We start from the raw sequence: 20,500 nt of genomic DNA on the forward strand, positions 1-20,500 counted from the left end.
CAAACTAGTATTATATACATTTAGAATGCTCATCCATTTTTCTCCTTTTTATCATGTAAATGAAGAGAGGAACATTTTTCCTTCTGCAAATTTGGACACTTCATGCAGAGAGAAAGTAAGAGTTGGAAGTGAGACCTTGTGAGTCTATGTTGAATCATCCTAAGTAACTCATCTCTGGCAGGTTACCAACAGTGTTCACACCTATACTTCCTACCAACTCAGCTGTTATTAAAATGAGCAGGAGAAGGAAACCAAGATGGCGGCATAGGTAAACACCGGAGATTACTGCCTCACACAACCACTTCAAAAATACAACTAAAAGACGGAACGGACTTCACCCAGAACCACAGGAAGGCTGGCTGAGTGGAAATTCTACAACTAGAAGGAAAGAGAAAAGCATACCGAGACTCAAAGAAGGCGCAGTGCGGAAGTAAAATACTAAGGTGCGGAGGTGTGTGCGGAGCGGGCTGGCGGCTGAGGGCGCGGTTATCGTTTTCAATCGGGAGGGAGTCTCAGGCTCTCAGCTCCAGTTCCGGGTGAGTCTCTAGGGACCCAGACTCATACGGGACTGTCTGGCATCAGTCGGAACTCGAGGGCAGCTTTCTCTCCAAGGGGCTTGCAGCGATTACCAGGATATTGAGAAGCAAAGCCTCTGAGGGCAGGACTGAGAGCAGCCATAACTGCTAGCCCCGCCCTGTTGATCCTGTGGGACCCACCCCGCCCAAGCCCTGCAGGGAGGCTTTTGCTGGATAGCCTTAGGCAAAGGCTAGATTAGCACCTCCCTAGAGATCCAGGAGCCAGGAAGCCCAGAGGTCAGAGTGGGACCATCCAGTTTGCAGCTCCGTGGAAACATAAAGGACACACTCAGGGGGCAGACTCAGTGAGCACCAAAACCCCACTGAAGCAAGTCTTGCCCCAGAAGGGTGTCTCCAGCACAGTTCTCCCACTGCAGACACAGCTGATTCTCACAGCCAATTGGCCTGGAGGCCAATTCCTCCCAGTGATACCTCCAACAATCAAGGCTTAACTACAACAAGACTGTGCACAAAGACCACAAGGGGGTGCACCAAGAGTGTCTTCCTCAGGTAATTGGGGAGGCTGAACCACTGGGCCCTAGAGGACACTTAGCACAGAAAACCACTGTACCAACACAGGGAAGAATAAAAAATGCTGAGACAAAGAAAAAGGACACAAATGAAAGAAATGGAGGAAAGCAAACTACTGGATATAGAGTTCAAAACCACACTTTTAAGGTCTTTCAATAAGTTTCTAGAAACTGCCGATAAACTTAATGAGATCTACAAGAAATCTAATGAGACCCTTGATGTTGTGATAACCAACTAGAAATTAAGCATACACTGACTGAAATAAAGGATATTATACAGACTCCCAACAGCAGACTAGAGGATTGCAAGAATCAAGTCAAAGATTTGAAATACGAAGAAGCAAAAACCACCCAACCAGAAAAGCAAAATGAAAAAAGAATCCAAAAATACGAAGATAGTGTAAGGAGCCTCTGGGACAGCTTCAAGCGTACCAACATCAGAATTATAGGGGTACCAGAAGATGAGAGAGCAAGATATTGAAAACCTATTTGAAGAAATAATGACAGAAAACTTCCCCTACCTGGTGAAAGAAATAGACTTACAAGTCCAGGAAGTGTAGAGAACCCCAAACAAAAGGAATCCAAAGAGGACCACACCAAGACACATCATAATTAAAATGCCAAGAGCAAAAGACAAAGAGAGAATCTTAAAAGCAGCAAGAGAAAGACAGTCAGTTACCTACAAGGGAGTACCCATCCGACTGTCAGCTGATTTCTCAACAGAAACTTTGCAGGCCAGAAGGGAGTGGCAAGAAATATTCAAAGTGATGAATGCCAAGAACCTACAACCAAGATTACTTTATCCAGCAAAGCTATCATTCAGAATTGAAGGTCAGATAAAGAGCTTCACAGATAAGAAAAAGCTAAAGGAGTTCATCACCACCAAACCAGTATTATATGAAATGCTGAAAGGTATCCTTTAAGAAGAGGAAGAAGAAGAAAAAGGTAAAGATACAAATTTTGAACAACAAATACACATCTATCAACAAGCGAATCTGAAAATCAAGTGAATAATCTGATGAAGAGAATGAACTAGTGATTATAATAGAATCAGGGGCATAGAAAGGGAGTGGACTGACTATTCTTGTGGGGGAAAGGGGTGAGGGGGATGCGGGAAGAGACTGGACAAAAATCGTGCACCTATGGATGAGGACAGTGGATGGGGAGTGAGGGAGGAGGATGGGGTGGGAACTGGGTGGAGGGGAGTTATGGGGGGAAAAAAGAGGAACAAATGTAATAATCTTAACAATAAAGATTTAATAAAAAAAATGAGCAGGAGCAGGGTTGTTATTAATTCCTACTAGACTCACCAAAAGAAAGGTAAAGGCACAAGAAAAGAATAAATTTGAGAAATGAATGCTTTTCATTAGGTCCCTTAGGAGGACCTTGCTCACCTGAATATTGAAGACTGAATAGCTTACGTTTTACTCATGAAATGGTCTTTGAAAACAGAACATCAGTCTCAATTTTGTAAAGAAAAAGAAATAAAAATAAGTAACAGAATGTGTTACAAAAGTAAAAAAAATAATATTCACTTATTACTGAGTGAATATCAATCTAGGACTACCAGGTAGAAACTACAATACAGGCTGGTTAAATATTAGGAGAAATGTTCTCATAATTAGAGCTATAAAGGGAATAAGAATGCCCCAGGAATAATATGTCCAAGAAAGAGATAAATAATAATATGTGTGGGTGTCTCAAATGTCTTCAAAGAGCAGATGGGAAAGTGACCCAGGTGATTTGTGAATCTATGAACCCCATCTTCCCAGTGACTATGATAACTGCTTTAAATATTAAAGAGAAGTATTTTTTCCCCTAAAGAAATATTGACAATAAAACTACCCACTGACATGTATTTTACTTCAAAAATCTTATTTGTAGAGCATATTTTTCTTAGTTTTTAAATTTCAAGATTATATATACTAGTATATATCCTTAGATACATGTTCAATTGCCTTTTATGGTTGTATCTGCATTTAAATGATGTGTTGCGGAGGTAAATTATACTTCCTGCAGTCTGTGGCCACATAAATTCATAGTTATGAACCTCAACAGAACTTTCAATAATGCTTTTCTATATTATTATGCTTAGCATTGCCCAACTTAGCAAAAATATACAGGAGGCCCAGTTACATTTGAATTTCAGATAAACAACAAATATATTTTTTAGTGTTGAGTATGTCCTAATAAAAAATTATCTGTTGTTTATCTGAAATTCAAATTTCACTGGATGTTTGACCCCGCTACCACCCCCCTTTTCTACAAGGCCATCAAAAGAAACTTGTAACAATCTGTAAATTCATATTTGTCCACGTTTGTCATATCCTGCTCTACCTCTATTGCAAAAAAAGACATACCTATTTTGCTCGCCATGGAGATCCTTCTACTTTGAGTTTTGAGTCCCATCCTTTCCTAAATTCTCTGTGGGACCTTAATAAAGAAATAAAAATCCTCTGTTTTCTGCATGTTCAAATGATATCTCTCTCTCTCTCCTCTCAGCTCAAGGGTCCTCCAAATTCATCCTTCCCTTCATTTATCACATTTTATCTTTCCTTTACACACTTCTGGGTTTTCACATGATTTTTATTCATTCTGCTCCTCTCTCTGTTGGTTCCTTTTTCTTTTCCAAAACCATTAAATGTTGCTATTCCACAGGGTTCTTCATGCCCTCATCTTCTCAGTTTGCAAATTTTCCATGGGAGATTTTGACAATCACCACCTATATGTTCACGGCTTCATAATCTTCATCTAAAATTGAGATACATATTCTGAACTTTAGACCTTTATATATGCCTGCCTCCTGAATATCTCTCTCTGGATATATGCTTTGAATCACAAACTATCAGTCTAAAACTGAGCTCCATCTTCTTTTAAATCTCTCTCAAGGAGTGTGTTCATTCTCTCAATAGTGAATGGCACTATAATCTGCACCGTTTTCTAAATCAGAAACTTGAGATCATACAGATATGTATTTTATCATCAAATCCTATTTGATTTCCTTTCAAAATACTTTAAAATCCATCTATTTAATTTTATACAGTCACCATCACCTGCCCCCTAGAACACCACAATGGCTTTCTAATTCGTCTCCATTGACTTCAGTCTTGCCCCCCTCCAATCGACTTTCCAAAAGCAGCTTGAGGGATCTTCCAAAGCACAAACAGTGTCATTCTTTTGCTTCAAAGTCTACAGAAATTTTTCCTTATTTTTAGAACACAGTCCAGACTCCTAACTGGTTGATAAGGACTTCCATGATGGCCTCCCATTCCCCTCCTTCTGTTCTCTGCCAGGCCACACTGATATCCTTTTATGCCACGTCTCACTCATCTCTGGGTGTTCACATATGCCACATCCTTTCCTGGAATAGATGGCCTCTTCTCTTTGCTTGGCTTACTTTTACTTCTCCTTTGGGTTTCTATTTAATTGTTAGTTCCTCTGGGAAACCTGCTTTGTGCTACTAGGTGCGATGTGTTCCTTTAGCTTCATTCATCAATTCTTTTTTTACATTTTCGTGTTTAATTATTTGTCTTACCAACTGGAATATAAGTTCATGAGGTAAGGGATCATTACTGTCCTTTCCACTATATGTCCAACTTCTAGAACATTGCCAAAACAGAGTAAATTCTCAAGAAATAGTTGCTCCATGTGTGAAATGAATGAGTACACGGATATGATGACAGAGATAAAAAGGTTGATTTAAGCTCAAGCCTATTATTCAAAAGTTATCTACATCAATCTAACAGATGCTAGTGCTTTATCACAGAGCCTGATCCAAATGCTCTTGAAAAGGAATCTCCTGCTATGAACATCCAGAGCTGTAGACATTTTCTCACACTCACTTTATAGTTCCTGTACCTTGATAGAATTAAAGAAGTTAAAATACAGACTATTTTTTTTTACCATTTTTACATCCATTTTTTTCTCAAAACATTTTTTTTTCTTAATGAGAATATGCCTAATGAAGGTTATAGAAAGAAAATATAAAGTATACCTTTAAACTCACCATCCAACCCAAGCTAGAACTAGAAAATTACTAATTACTAGGAGTTATTATTTACTTTGAGGTTTTTCTTCTTTTAAAGAAACCATTGATGTAATTCATTACTATTTAATTGTTTTACCTTGAATCACCCAATCCCCATTATCATGCCCATGGATTCTGCTAGTCTTAGCATTCACTGATTACAATGTCACCCCCCCCCCCCCCAAATTCTACTGGAGTAATTTCTAAAGTCCAGAATTACTTTGAGTACTGTGGAATGTACAAAATAGGTATAAAACATGATCCCTAACCTATTTTCAAGGAGCTTATTCTATAGGGAAAAGAGAAACACACATGAAACTATTAGAGGGAAACTGAATACTAAATATGTGATATTTACTATAAAGGTTATGGGAATTCCAATAAAAAAAGATCACTGTTAACCACAAGAGTTTGGAAAAGCTTCATGAAAAAGGATAAAAATGAGGATAGCATGCCTAAATATGGGCATTTGAAGAGAAGGGGGCATTTGGGGGGTGTGGGGGGACATGAGTTTGATGGCGATTGAACACTACTATATATTTTTTTGCTTATAATTCTTCTTCCATGTCTTCTGGCCCTGCTGCTGCTCTTTTTGTTGTTGAAATGTTCTATCACCAATTCATAAGGTTCTAGAGGGGTTTCCAACAGCCACATTTTAAATCCAACTTCCCTATCCAAGAACTTGCTACAAGCATAATGCCTCTTGCCTCTGGTGACTATGATTAGCCCAAAGATGTGACCTAAGGCAGGCTGAGATTTTATGAGCAACTGCAGGAAGAGAACATTCCTCTTTTCTGTTAGGTCGCTGATGGGTAAAATGTAAGCCTGAAGCTATTCCTATCCACATGGCCTCTTCCCTCTGTTGGGGAAAATTAGGAAAACACAGAGACAAGGAGAAGGAGGAAGAGGAAGAGGAGGAGGAGGAGTGGGGAGAGAAACTACATTGTTTGAGTTTTTAGAGTCCCTGAAGCCATCTGTATACCTGGATTTTCTATTTCTGTGGCTAATACTTCCCTTTGTCACTTAAGCACATTTGAATTGGTTTCAGTCCATTTTAATCTAGTGGAAGAATCCTGACCAAAGCAGGTATCAGGCTGAGGGGTGGCTGTGGAGAATAGGACCAAAACAGAACACTGACAATGAGAAAGAAGGCACACAGGTCAACAGCAATATCTGGAGGGAGAAATGACAGGACTTAGTTAGAGACTGGATATATTCAATGCAGAAGAAAATAGTTAAAACTGAAAACTTAGGGAATTTGTGGAGTCACTGACAGAAATGGGGGTAGTTGAGATGAGGAAGTGGGTTTGAAGGGAAACAATACCCAAACTATGGTATCTGAGTTCCTGGTAAAGTTGAGACTTTGTCAGTCTATGGTTTTAGTGAGATGACCCAAACTATCCTGGTAGTGAAATACAGGAAACTAACTGAATTATGCGTTGTGTCAGAATTCAATAGGATACGATAGGAAACTATAAGTATGCTTCTCATACTCATCTGTTCAATTACTTTTACTCTTTTCTCTTCCCACTTAAAGCCTAGAAAGAATTTGTAGCATAGAACAGAGGTTCTAAAAAAGTGGTCCGTAGGTCAACAACATCTATATCACCTAGGAACATTTTACAAATGCAAATGCATGGGCTCAACCCCAAAGTAAGTGAATCAGAAACTTTGGGGGTACATCCAACAATCTGTATTTTGACAAGCCCTCTAGTCAACTGATGTCACTAAGGTTTAAGAACTGCTGGTGTAGAGTATTCTTTACATGTTGGCTCCATAGAAGGTGAGATAATCCACCCCTTAATGCGATGATTTCACACAGTAAGAATGACTCCCTTAAAGAAATTCATTAGCCCTATACTTATTCATTCAAAAACTGTGTTGAGTGTGTGCTATCTTTCAGGCACTGTGAACACTGCCATGAACAAATTTGATGCAGTCAATCACAAAAATATCTATACATTAGCAATTTAAAATTATGCTATGAAATTGACTCCCAGGTGACCCGAAATATTAGTTAGGGCATCGTGAAGGCATCCCTAAAGAAATGACACTTAAATAAGGAAAGGATGACTAGGAGTCAGTCTGGTGAAGGGCAGAGGGGATAATGTGTAGGCATTCTAGACTCTAAAAGAGACAGGTCTGGCCATTTCCAGGGAATTGAAGACAGACCAGCATGAATTGGCCATTGTCAATGATGGGCATTGAAGCTGGGGAGGCAGATCTGATAGATCATGCAGGACTTTGTAAGTTATATTAAAGATTTTGAACTTGTCACCAAGGGCTATTAAGAGGCCATTAAAAAGTTTCAAGCATGAGCTAACATGAGCTAACTCATGTTTTTTTCTAAATGTAAATTTTTCTATTAAAAAAGGAAAAGCTTCTCCCATTGCACAACTGTGATGATTTAAATTTCCTGCAAGTTATAACTGGCTAAGAGAAACTTTCTCTAAATAAGGCTTTGATGAGGTGGAAAGGAGCAGAGTGTCCTCGTGGGGGCTCAGTGCTCGGAACAGAGAAGGAGGAAGGGCTCAGAAGCTTCTGCTTTGTGGTTGTGGCCGAGACTGGTCCTGCCTATGCATTTCTGAAGCTGGACTGCAAGTTCAAGGCAATTGCTGCTTCTCTCAGGGGTCATCTTTCTCCCCTTCACAGGGGACGCTGGTGCTCAGGCTGTGTCCATCTAGAGGCTTTTTCCCCCTAAATATGACCTCATTTAAAGCTTTCATTCACTTTCCTGGCATCACAGTCACCTTCCTGAGAATATATATGTCCTTTATGACCATAATTATATTTTCATTTTTAATATCTTTGTGCTGTTGCCCTGTGCTAATACGTCATATTAACGTCAATTGCAAAAATGCGATTGTTCAGTGTTGGTCTGTGTATAGCTCACTGATGCTTGAACAAGTACACAGACCCAGCCCTGACTGCTCTCCTGTGTTTCAGTGACATGTCTCATACTGTCTGCTGGACAGCTGACCCTTGAATGTCACTGCAATAACAAATAGCCTGCCTGTAATCAAACTCATCATGTCTTTCCCAAACCAGCTTCCCTCTGACCTCTTCTGCCTTTGCCAATATCATCAGCATTTACTGTCTCCTAAGTTCCAAGATTTGGAGTCATCATTGTTGCCTTTGTCTTATGCTCTCACCAATGCCAAGCATTTAGATTGTTCCTATTCACCTGGTGGGATGCCAATATGCCAACGTTACCCCCCTTTCATTACCCTGTATCATCCTAGTCTAGTTATCTCAAAGTGAGATACTTCTACCTCATCCCAACTCATTCTCCTACATCTAGGTCCCTTTCCCAGGACACCCTCAGGACACTGTGACTACTCTGTGTATGTTGTTCTTTATTGAGACTATTTTATTTAGCAAAGGCTGTTCTGTATTATCTTTCGCAGTGGAATCTTCTTTTCTCCTTAAAGGAATACTATGTGAAACCCCATTATATAGGAGAGATTATCATGAAACTTCTCTGGTTGAAGATCGGCTAAAGGAAGTACAATCCTCTTAATCTGTTCTCAACTTTCGAGGCGGCCTCTTTGGCACCAAGAGGCAGTTTGAAAATAAGACTACAGAATAGAATTAAACTCCTTGGAAGGATATGCATATTTTGTTTATAATGTCTCTTAAAAAAATTTAGTTGTTATCAATCTATGCAAAGCTTCCAAGCTAGTCACAAAAATTCACACAAAATTTTTAAGTGCATAGTGTCATTCCTGCATCCCAGTCTGGGCTCATGGTATTTTCCCTGGCTTGAGTGCCTGGAATGCCACCCATACATCTCTGCCAAACTAAATTCTACTTTTCTCAGTCCCAATAATCCCCCTTCCTAAGGGGTTTCCAGATTGTTCCAGCTCTCAGCAAGTTTTCTTTCTTCAAATGCCTGCAGTATGCCTCTTCTTAAATTCGCCCTGAACTGCCTTGAACTTTCATCTTTTCAGGTGTGTGTTCAATTTCTCCTAATAGATAATAGGCCACTTAAGGGAAGAATCACACCTTTTGTCACTTTTTAGCCTCAGCATCTAGTACAATATGCTTTCCTTAGTATTTGCTTAGTGGGTATATTTTGATGATAACTCACAGCAAGAAAATAGGCCCATCGATCTCACTTTCATTAATAGAAATCTAAGTGAAATATCCTGTCTTTGAAAATGTTCCTCCAGAGCAGTGCTTTTAGGTTAGGAGAACCAGCCACTATGACTTTAATTGCAAGCATTACTTTTTTATCCAATTACAACCAGCTTCTTTGACTGTCTTTCATTAAATTATGTTGGAAGGAGGTTTGGGAAAATGGCAACAAATGCTTGCAAGTGGGAATTCTTAGTCTAGACTGGCAAGAGTGTTTTATTCTATCCCCCAACATTTTAGCTAAGCCACACTTAAATCATATTCAGAAGATTACAAGAAACTCACATTAACATACAAATCAAATGATGTCATGTCTCTTTAAATCCCTTAGCATGTTTTGCATGCCTCTCTCCACCTCTCAGTTCTCATCACTACCACTCATGCCCCTCACCCACCACCCCCTGGCCAGGACAGCCAGCGTTCAGTTTCCTGGATTGCTAAACTCCCCTCATCCTGGCTTCATAGTGGCATTCTCTCTGGATGGTCTCCTTGGTTTCTTTCCTTGATCAACTCCTGTCAGCCTTCGAGCCATGGGCAGCTTGTCACTTCCTTAAGAGAGTTCTTCTCTGATCCCCAGAATAATTAAAACTTCCTTGTTGTATTATCATATTCCTAATCACAATCATAATTATATAAAACTATGAAAGAGTTTTGAATCTGCTACCCTCCTCTGACTGTAAGTTATGATGTCAGAGACTATATAAATCTCAGGCATTATGATATTTTCAAGCCTAGAATAAAACCTGATGCACAATGGAGGCTTAAATGAATAAATGGTGAAAATGTGTACAGTTGGGTAAAAAGTGCAAGAAAGCAGCTTTACAGCTATGAAATGCCTGCATGTTTGAGACCTTTCAGTACAGTTGCCGCCTTCCCTGAAGGCTCCAGCAACCGCACTGGTATGTCCAGGACCTGTTTCTGTGTCCTTTCAGTCTTAAATTACCTGCTGAATCAAACAGCTAGAGAGCAAATTAGTACCAACTGTGTAGGAGATTTTTCTGATACAAAATTCTGACCTTAAAAACCTCTTACCTTGAATATCTTTTCTGTCGGGGTGCTAATAGTTCACCAGATTTACATTGAAGAATCTAAGGTTTCATGCTCTCACTCATATTCCCTCTATTAGTTTTGTCTTAACGAGAATGGATACAAGACTAATCGGTTTGTCAGTCCCTTTACTAGAATAAACCATTATTCAATTAACAAAAAGGAAAAAGGGGAAATCTAATTCTATGTTCTTCTCAGATGCACCTTTTCTCATTTTACCACCTTATATCCACCAGACAACAGCATGGATAAATGTTATGCATTAAGGGTAAGTGTCAAACACACACATAGCTCACAGCAGAAAGAAATACATTTGCATGGCATCCAGTATTTCTCTATAGTGACTGACCTGCATAGTTTTAAATTATCAGACCCATCATGGTAGCTGGCAGGAGGCTTCTGAACAGAGTTATTCACCTGGAACCCCACATCACTCACAGACTTGCCGCCTTCTGGTGCTGCCACTATTTCAGTGCTGGAATCTGTTTCTGAAAATCTTTCCTTGATTGTCTCATTTTGCCCAAGACTATGCAAGAGCTTTGGATCCCTGTGGCAGTATCCGCCTTTGCTTTCTTCATGGTGCCTTGAGGATCTCTCAATCTCAGGGTCCTCTAGGCAGGGGAAGACTGCACTCTTGGTACCAGGGGCCTTTTCCTCTGCAGAGGTTTAAAGAGCAACTCTCACATTCAGTCAGTTCTTGTTGCTTTTTATCTTTGGATCCCAAATTTACCAGATCAATTCCATTAGGAGCAGAAAACCCATCCAAGCTTCCACGTGATTCATTATTATTTCTCCTTCTTTGCGGCAGTTGGAATTTCACTTGGGCTCTTCTTTTTGCCTGCATCCAAGGACTCTCATCTAGGGGAGATGAATCTGAGGAATCTGAGTGAAGCTCACTCCACCTGGGGCGTGAGATCTGGAGTTGAAAATCATTTATTCTCCCTTTTATTTGTTAGTCTGCACTCTCTTATCTCTCAGAGGCCCTCCTCCTCCTCCTAGGTCTCTGTTTTACTGATTTCTTACAAGACTCCTTCCTACAGGGCTCAGCACCAGACAGGGGTGCATTGCTCAAAACCATCTTCTGATATGTCATGCAAGATGGTAGATCTAGACAAAGCAGCAGGCAAAGAATGGAAAATGGGAATGGACAGAAAGCCATGGGAAGAGAGAGAGAGAGAGAGAGAGAGAGAGAGAGAGAGAGAGAGAGAGAGAGAGAGAGAGAACAATGAAAATGATAGCATGGACCAAAAGTTGGTAAATAAAGATCAAATAAAGAAATTCACTAAAAGAAAAAAATTAGGCCAGTATAAATGATCCATGGCCAACATAGGCAGAAGCAAGAGCCACACAGTCAGAATGTAAAACAAGAATACAAAACACTGGTCTGAAAAACATTGAGTAGAATCATTTGCTGAGCACTTACCTACAGATGTCCTGAGTGGATGGACAGACAGACAATCTTGACTGGCTCCTGGGAGCTGTCCCTGTGGTTGGGCTGCTTGCCTGGAGAAACAAGTTAGATAATTTGGCATCTTGGTTAAGGTAATACATGGTCGATATCTTTCTTTTTTTCCACATATTTAAAAAATTGCAACAAACGTGGCTGCAAGTCATGTTGACTATAACACAGCTCACTGAATGTGGGAAGTTAAAAGTTCGTTTTGCAAAAGCAAAACTTATTTTGAGGAACTTGAAGAGTTGAGACGCTGTACCACTTTGCTGTTGCTTCATTTATGAGAGAGGAAGATGATTCTACAAGTTTCTATTCTACTTACTGCAAACATTTGAGTGGAATGACTCAATTTGCCTTGGAAGCAAATGAGTAACACCTGACTATCCTATGATATAAAGGACACAAAGGCTATTATATGACAAGGATGATGATAATAATCTAGAAAAACCTAAATAACCAAACAGCCATTAGATTGCTAGATATTGCCTGGAGTTGACATTGTCACAACCGGGCCCCATTAGATAATATATTTGAAAACACTAATATTTAAAGGCCTGGAGTTATCTTTACTTTATCATTGAAACTAATAAAATCCATCTGTCACAACATTATTGACCTTTCATATCTTTTAACCCTGTGACCATACTAAGCTTAAGAATAAGAGAGCCTGAAATAATTCAGATTATTGTCACAAAGTTGAATACATTTCACTAAACTCCACATTGCTTCACTCTATTTGATGTCTTCAACCTGTTGTATGTAATACAGATGACGATCAATTAAAAGCTAGAGCGTAGCCCTGGCTGGTGTGGCTCAGTTGGTTGGGCATTGCTCTGTGCACCAAAAGTTTGATGGTTCAATTTCTGGTCAGGGCACATGCCCAGGTTGCAAGCTCATTCCCTGGTAGGAGGCTGCCAATTGATATTCCACTCTCACATTAATGTTGTGTTCTCTCTCTCTTCCTCTCCCTTCCCATCTCTCTAAAAATCCATAAAAAAAATTAAAAAAAAATCTAGAGTGTATTGAGAATTTACAGTGTGACCTGCATTGTGCTGTGGCACTTTCTACTCTCTTTAACTCTTATAATAATCTCTCAAGTGGGAAATAATAACCCTTTTGAGTGAATATTATATGCCAATCACTGTTTTAAGTAATTTTTAAACTTTTTTTAAAATAAATTTTTATTGTTCAGATTATTACAGTTGTTCCCCCTTTTTCCCCCCATAGCTCCCCGCCACCCAGTTCCCACCCCACCCTCTGCCCTTATCCCCCCACTGTCCTCATCCATAGGTGTACGCTTTTTGTTGCCAGGTCATACACATGGAAAATGTAGCTATTTCCATCCGCGACGTGTCCCTGTGTTCGGCCACACAGGGGCCGTATCAGCCTCCCAGGGGCCGTCTCAGCCTCACAGGGACCATCTTACCCTCACAGGGGCCGTCTCAGCCTCGCTGGGGCTATTGCAGCCTCGCAGGGGGCGCCGCATCCCACGTTGGGGGTGAAGGTGTGAGACAGAAGCTCCTCTCGCTGTCTCTCCTGCTGCTTCCTTTCGTATCGCCGATGTTGGAAGTTTCTGAAAGCAGTCTGCAGGTGCTGGACACCATACTTTAACTGGTCAACATGAAGTTTGTTATTCTGTCTTTTTTTGGGTGGCTCCTTGCTGGACAAAATCTCCATGAGTTCTTGCTGGCTGCATATCTGATATGCTTGCTTGGATTTCATTTTCTACTAAGTGCACAGACTGCTTGTCTGCCGTCTCCCGGCATCCCATGTGAGACTGGATCTGGTGGACCTGCTTGTGCGTTTGCTGGTATAGCAGTTCCATGTTGCCGGCCCAGCTGGGTCTGGTTCCAGCTTTCTCCGAACCTGATTCTGCTTCTTGAGTGTGTACCTTATGGGTGCGAGGAGTTGAAATCTGCAGTTTGTTGGGTTAAGCTGCAAAAGCTCAGGTGGTTCCTTTTGTGCCACTGGCACAGCTTGGGTGGGGATGTAAATTCAGTAGGGCGGGGTCTCAGGGAGTCACCAGGGCAAACAGCAATGGCGTCTCTGTGACTCCTTGCCTCTTCGTGACTCCATGTCTCCGCGGCCCTGAGTGCTGGCAAGCAGCTCCATGAGAAAGCCACTTTTGCTTTCCGACCCACTGAAAGGCCGTCCCTCCTCTCCCCGTAGGGGTCTGGGACCTCAGAATCCTGCCCCAAACAAGTTCAGTGGATTCGAGAGTTTGTAACCCCTTTCGATTGAAAAAAACCGTGCGTCCAAATGCAGCCCGCCTGGCGTGCGACTCCGTACCTTTGTTCTTGGCGCCTCTGCATATCCTACTCAGTCTCAGTGCTTGTCTTTCTTTCCTTCCAGTTGTAGAACTACCACTGGGCCAGCTTTCCCATGGTTCTGAATGATAGCTGTTTTGTCTTATAGTTGGTATTTTCGATGTTGTTGTGGGAGGCAGCATGCACAGGTCTGTACCTTACGCCATCTTGTTTCTCCTTAACTTTTTTTTTTCAGAGAGGAAAGGACAGGGAGAGTGAGATAGAAGCATCAGTGATGAGAGAGAATCATTAATCGGCTGCCTCCTGCACATCCCCTACTAGGATTTGAACTTGCAACCCTGGCATGTGTTTTTGGCTGGAATCAAACCTGGGACCCTTCTGTCTGCAGGCTGACACTCTATTCACTGAGCCAAACCAGCTAGGGCACTGTTTTAAGTAATTTACATTTGTTCTCTTATTAATATAATAAATGTATGTAGTAAATATTATAATTATTTCTATGTTTCAGATGAAGAAATTGAGAAATTGGTGCTATTTCTTACTAGTATCTGTTAGAGCAGAGGTTTGGATGAGGAATCTTGCCCCTCCATCTGTTCTCTTATCCACCTAGCAATACACTTCTCCTTTACAAAGGATGAAACCAAGGAAGTTCTAGTTCCAGATTTAGGATGGTCTGACTGCCCAGATTAAATACATAATTTCGCCACCAAGAAAGTAACAGTGAAGGTAGAAAAATTAATCCCAAATTTCAAAGTTGTTCTAAAAATTCCCATGGGATCCAGAGAAAGAGAAACTAATTCCAATACAAGAAGTCAGAAAAACTTTCAAGAGGAGGCATGGTAAGCTGAATAATATTCCAACCTTCCCCCCGCCCCCCTCCAACCACCAACACCAAGATGTTAACATCCCAAATAATCTGAACATGTATCCCTGGGATTTGTGAATATATAGCCTAAAGGCACTTTTCAACTTTGCAGATATGAGAAAGTTAATTATTCTGAGATGGGGAAATTGTCCTGGATTATTTTGGTGGGCCCAATGCAGTCACAGAGAACCTTATAAGGTGGAGACATAAGAGTTAGAATCAGAGAGAGAGAATGTAAGGATAATAGGAGTGGTCAGAGAGACGGGAAGATGCTACATTGCTGTTTTTAAAGATGGAGGGAGGGGTCCCGGCTGGTCCGAGTGCAGTGGTGTCTTAAAGATGGAGGGAGGGGTCCCTTACTAGAAGAATTCAGGTGGCTTCTAGAAGCTGGAAAAGGCCAGATTTAAGATTGAAATCTATTTGACCAGATGACTGATACAAAATAATCCTAGTTGGTGTCACTTTTGTTTGATTCATTTGCTCAGCAAACATGAATTAAGAATGTATTATGTAATAAATTCAATGATGAGTTCTTGGAATAAAGAAATAGACGCTATCCTGAGGGGGCTTCTTCTTTAGTGGAGAAGAGATGTCAATGAGCAGGTGATTTTAATAGTCTAGTATATCCTGAGAGTCTAGTGATGGAATTCTGATGAAGGAAGGACACCTGATGCCGAATGGAGCAGAGGCTTAAAGTAGATGTCACAAAGGAGATGACACCTGACCCTAGAGTGGGGGAGGGCAGTCCAGGCAGGGAGAAGGGTGTGCAAGCACACAGAGTAGAAAGAATGTGGCTTGTTTGGGGAACACAGGAGTTTTGTAAGGACTGGAGGGAAGGTAGTGAATGAAAGTAATACAAAATCAGGATAAATGAGTAGACAGGGGTGCTGTATACCACACTGAAATGTTTGGGTTATATCCTCAAACAAATTTACAGATATTCAGCAGCAAATGGAAATGATTAAATCTGGGCACTAGAAAGTTCACTTTGGCAACTGAGAATTGGAAGGTACAGAACTGATAGCCAAACAGCTACTTACTTTAGTATTCAGATCTTCTACAAATTAAGGAAGAAGAGTTGATGGAACTTTGAAAAAAATGAGTAAAACACACAACAGTTCTCAGAGGAGGAATTTCACATGGCCAAAGCCAGATGTAAAAAAGATGCTCAATTTTAATAATGAGCAAACAAATGCAAATTCAGTTAACAATGGTATTTACCTTCACTTATCAGATGAGCACATTTTAAAGATTGAAAACACCCAGTGTACTGAGTTGTGGGAACTCAAGCGTGGCCATATATATTGTTCAAGTACGTCATTGTAAATTGGCACAACTTGTTCAAAGGCAATTTGGTAAAACTCTATTAAAACAGAAAGTGTCTATGCTATTCAAGTCAGAAATTCTAATCATAGGAATCAATTTTGCTAAAACACTTGCACAATTGCCCAAAGATATTTTCATTATAACAAGAATGTTTATTATAACATTGTTTGTAACAGCCAGAAATTGAAAACAACCCAAATGTTTAGTTACTTGCAAGGAAACACAAAAGCCATTCAAAGAAATGAGATATACCACATGCATACACACACAGTCTCACACACACACACTTGTAGGATATATTTCTATGTGAAAAGTCAAGTCTCAAAATAGTATATAGTATGATCTCATGTGTATACATCCAAACATTAGCAGTGATTACCTTTGAGAGGCAGAATTATGAGAAACCTTTAATTTTCAGGTTACACATTTCCATAATATTTAAAATATTTAATTTTAATAATACTAATGGTGTTATAAGTGACAACAATTAATGTCAAGAATCATGACACATGTGATTTTTCTCCCATTTCATTACTTTAATTATTTTGTCAAAATAACCTGAACATGTATACATAAATTATTGATATGTATAAGAATGTGTAGCATAAAAGTCCCTGAGACAGGTCCAAGAATGACTTGAAATGTATTCAATGCAATTATTCACCAGACTAATTACCAAGAACCTGGCTCCCTTCCCTGCCATCTTAAGGGTGTGACACTACATCACTCTTCCTCTCAGGTGCCTAGTTTTTTGCCAGTTACAGCTGCTATGTAGTAAGTCATTTCCAGACTGTAAGGAAGGCACATTGGGAGGTGAAGAGATTTTTTTAAAAAACAATTTAAGTGATAAAGTCATTGCTTGTTTAGTCTCTTTGAGCTCCACTTCCCTGCTTCAACTATATGTAGTCAATATAACATTCACATAAAAGGATTGTTAGAAGGATAACATAAAATCATTGATCAGGTAAGTGCTTTGTAGCATATCCAAGGGTTGTAAAGGATAGTAACCTTGGATTATGAGAATTCTTTTTATTCATTCCAAACAAATCATGTTTTATCCCCACATATGGACTCAATGGTATCCCCTCATCCAAAGAGAAGACACGTAACAGCCTTAGGTCAATATTTCTTAATCCTGGCTAAAAATTAGAATCACTGGGAAGTTTCTTTTATAAAATACCTCTTGCCAGGTCTGATTTTAGAATCTCTGAGGAATGGGATTCAGGGCACCGAACCTGATGATCTGTGTTCTGAAAAGTTGCCCCAGTGAGTGACTCAATGTATCCAAAATTAAGGAACTAAATTATTGGCTTAGGTCAAATGGGACATTAATCTACTTAAAGTTTCATATTACCTTTTTTTTCTGTGAGACTCTGATGATAATCCTGAAAACCTGATTTTTTTGATAGAAAAAAGTGTTTTCTAAATTCCCAAATTTCATTTTTCTATATCTAGCTTATTGGTTATCATCAATATGCCCCATACTTTTATTTCTATGCCTTTCTCTGTGACGAAAGTAGCAGAAGAAAAGCCTTGGAATTTTCCTCAAGGCCCAGTTAATTTTTCCTCTTTTATGCACAGCCATTTTGAACTCCAGGAGCCTTTTTAAAACTTTTCTGCTGGCATCACTCTTGCTCTAGCATTTATTTTATCAGCTATATTCCTTTCTGATCATTTCCAAACTGCCAGGACATTCTACAGTTAAAAAATTTTTTTTTTTTTGCGTCCCTACCAGATTTATAAGAGAGGCCATGTCTTCTCACTTTGGGACTCTTCAGAGTGACTGGTATGTATCAGCTAGCTAATAAAGGGCTGTGGGGTTGACCTGTGCTTGGTAATAGTTGGACTGAGTTGAATTGACCTTGGTAAATTCTGTCCTGATTGCAGTAGAGATAAAGCTGACAATCACATGCAGTGACCCAAGATGAAAGGGGGCTCCACTCACCCCTGTAAAAGAGGCAGTTCTGCTCTGTAACAAGATAAATGAACAGAGGCCACATTTTATATAATACTTGAGACCCTTTTCTTGGACTTTGGAGTTTAAAAGCACATCAACTTAAAGATATATCTTTTGTTTTCTTTTAAAGATAGGGATTCCTATAGAGGAAGTGACATCACTATATTGTATAAAAAAGAATATGTCTTTCACCAATTTTGAAGCTGGCAGAGCCTATTTAAAAGAAAAACATAATAATTGAGAATAAAAAGGAACTAAAATTTTCTTAAATGCATGGCTCTATTCAGTAACAATGAATTGTTTTAATTTGCTAGTTGGCACATTATGAGAGTTTGGTAATTTGCTCATCCCTTTAATAGGTGCAAGATTGAAATGCGGTTGGGAAGGGGGAAATAACAATTGACTGGATGAGCAGAATAATATATTCTTTGAAATACAGCATTCTTTGTAATGGATGTTTATTTCAGATGATTATATTGTACAGTGCATTCAAATGGGAAAACAAACAGGAGGCCAGCTGCACTAATTTTATCAAAGTTATTTATATGTGCCATATAATTAAAGGCAGTAATTTCAAATTAGGTTTTCTGAGAATCCATTTATAGGCAACACAAGACAACTTGTCTCTATGGCATCCAGACCATGATTGTGCTCTGGGGGCAATGTTAACTATTGCCAATTAGCCTTGGTATTTTGAAAATTAATTACTGTTTCAAAAGATGCTAAAGCTCTTGCCTTCTGCTGCCCTGACCAGTTGAGGGGAGCTCAGTATATAATTTATGGATGTGACAGAGAATAATCATGCACAATCATTTACAAATGGCTTCTCTTATTTACAATTACATTAACAACGCCTCCTGAAGAATGATTCTGGAACTTCAGATGGGAACTGCTATTGCAGATGCTTCCTTTTAAAAAAAGTCTTCATTAATTTCAGCAGTAGTTCATGAATAACATGTTGAAGAATTAAGTATTAAATGAAATCTAAAACTGGCTCGAGGGAAGAGAATATAAGCCCCAAACTGTCAAAAGACACTTTTTGTTTGTGAAAATGACATTTAATGATTAAAAGAAATAAATTTAGGAAATATATTTATGCAACCTCAGAGTTACGGAGAACTCCACAGAGGAGATGTGGCCTCACACCAGCTGACACTATTACTCCATTCATAGCATTCTCAGGAGGTGATCATCCAGCCCCTGCTTCGTCAGTAGCAGAACTCTCTATCTCCTGGGAACTTCCCTTGTATTTCTCCAGCTATCTTGTCTACCAGTATCATCCTACCATCACATTGAAGTGGTTTCCAGCACTAATTCTAGTTCAACCCTCCATAGCCACACAGAATATACTTAATCTTTAAGTCTTTCTCTTATGCTAGGACACTTCTCTAATTAGTGATCCTCATATGTACTATATTCTTGCACCCCCTCCTTGATCCTCTTATGTGACTTAAGAGTATACTATGTAATTTTATATAAAAATTTGAAGTATATATTTGGAGCAATGAGTAATTACATTTATTGGAAACATAGGATAGCAGTGATAAATCTGTAAAGGAAGATTTTAGACAATGATGAAACTTCAATGTCAGGTTAAGTAAGGTTCTACATTTTTAAAATGTTTATTGATTTCAGAGAGGTAGGGAGAGGGAGAGAGAGATAGAAACATTAATGATGGGAGAGAATCATTCATCAACTGCCTCCTGCATGCCCCACACTGGGGATTGAGCTAAAAACCCGGGCATGTGCCCTGACTGGAATCAAACCATGACCTCCTGGTTCATAGGTCAATGCTCAACTACTGAGCTACACTGGCTGGGGGTTCTATAATTTTGATATGTAATCAGTGAAGGTTCTGATTAGGCTATAAGGATGATAAGTGTTTTTAAATAAAGTTAGTCTATGGGAAAGAAAAAAATCCACTTATAATAGCACCCAAATTATAATAAATACAAATTAATCAATGAGACAGAATAGAGAATCTAGAAATAGAGTCACATATATAATTAACTGATATACGACAAAGATGCCAAGGCAATTCAATGAGGAAAGGAACATCTTTCAAACAAATGGAGCTAGAACAAATGGATTTTCACATTGAAGAAAATATTAAAAATTACTTAAAATGATTCATTCAAAACAAAAAACTATAATTATAAAATTCTGAGAAAAAAATAGAAGAATATCCTTGTGACCCCAAAGTAGGAAAATATTTTCTAGATGAGACACAAAAAGCATACAACACAAAATAAATTGTCAGTAGATTATATTTTATATAAATAAAATTTTTTTTGCTCTTAGAAAAGCATTATAAAG

The 20,500-nt window shown here is 39.3% G+C and overlaps 1 protein-coding gene across 1 annotated transcript in view; it reads right to left on the bottom strand.

The window, feature by feature from the left end:
* The window catches only part of MARCHF1 (membrane associated ring-CH-type finger 1), a gene marked incomplete at its 5' end in the record, with an annotated part of 361,070 nt that overhangs the window by 65,330 nt on the left and 275,240 nt on the right, over positions 1-20,500 (bottom strand). Inside the window, 6 exon segments of the mRNA XM_081091749.1 lie at positions 10,666-10,922; positions 10,924-11,268; positions 11,272-11,283; positions 11,287-11,368; positions 11,370-11,423; positions 11,740-11,819. Of these exon segments, the coding sequence (XP_080947875.1) occupies positions 10,666-10,922; positions 10,924-11,268; positions 11,272-11,283; positions 11,287-11,368; positions 11,370-11,423; positions 11,740-11,819 (830 nt within the window).

This window comes from Myotis nattereri (assembly GCF_964212035.1).
Source record: "Myotis nattereri genome assembly, chromosome: 5".
NCBI classification, from domain to species: domain Eukaryota; kingdom Metazoa; phylum Chordata; class Mammalia; order Chiroptera; family Vespertilionidae; genus Myotis; species Myotis nattereri.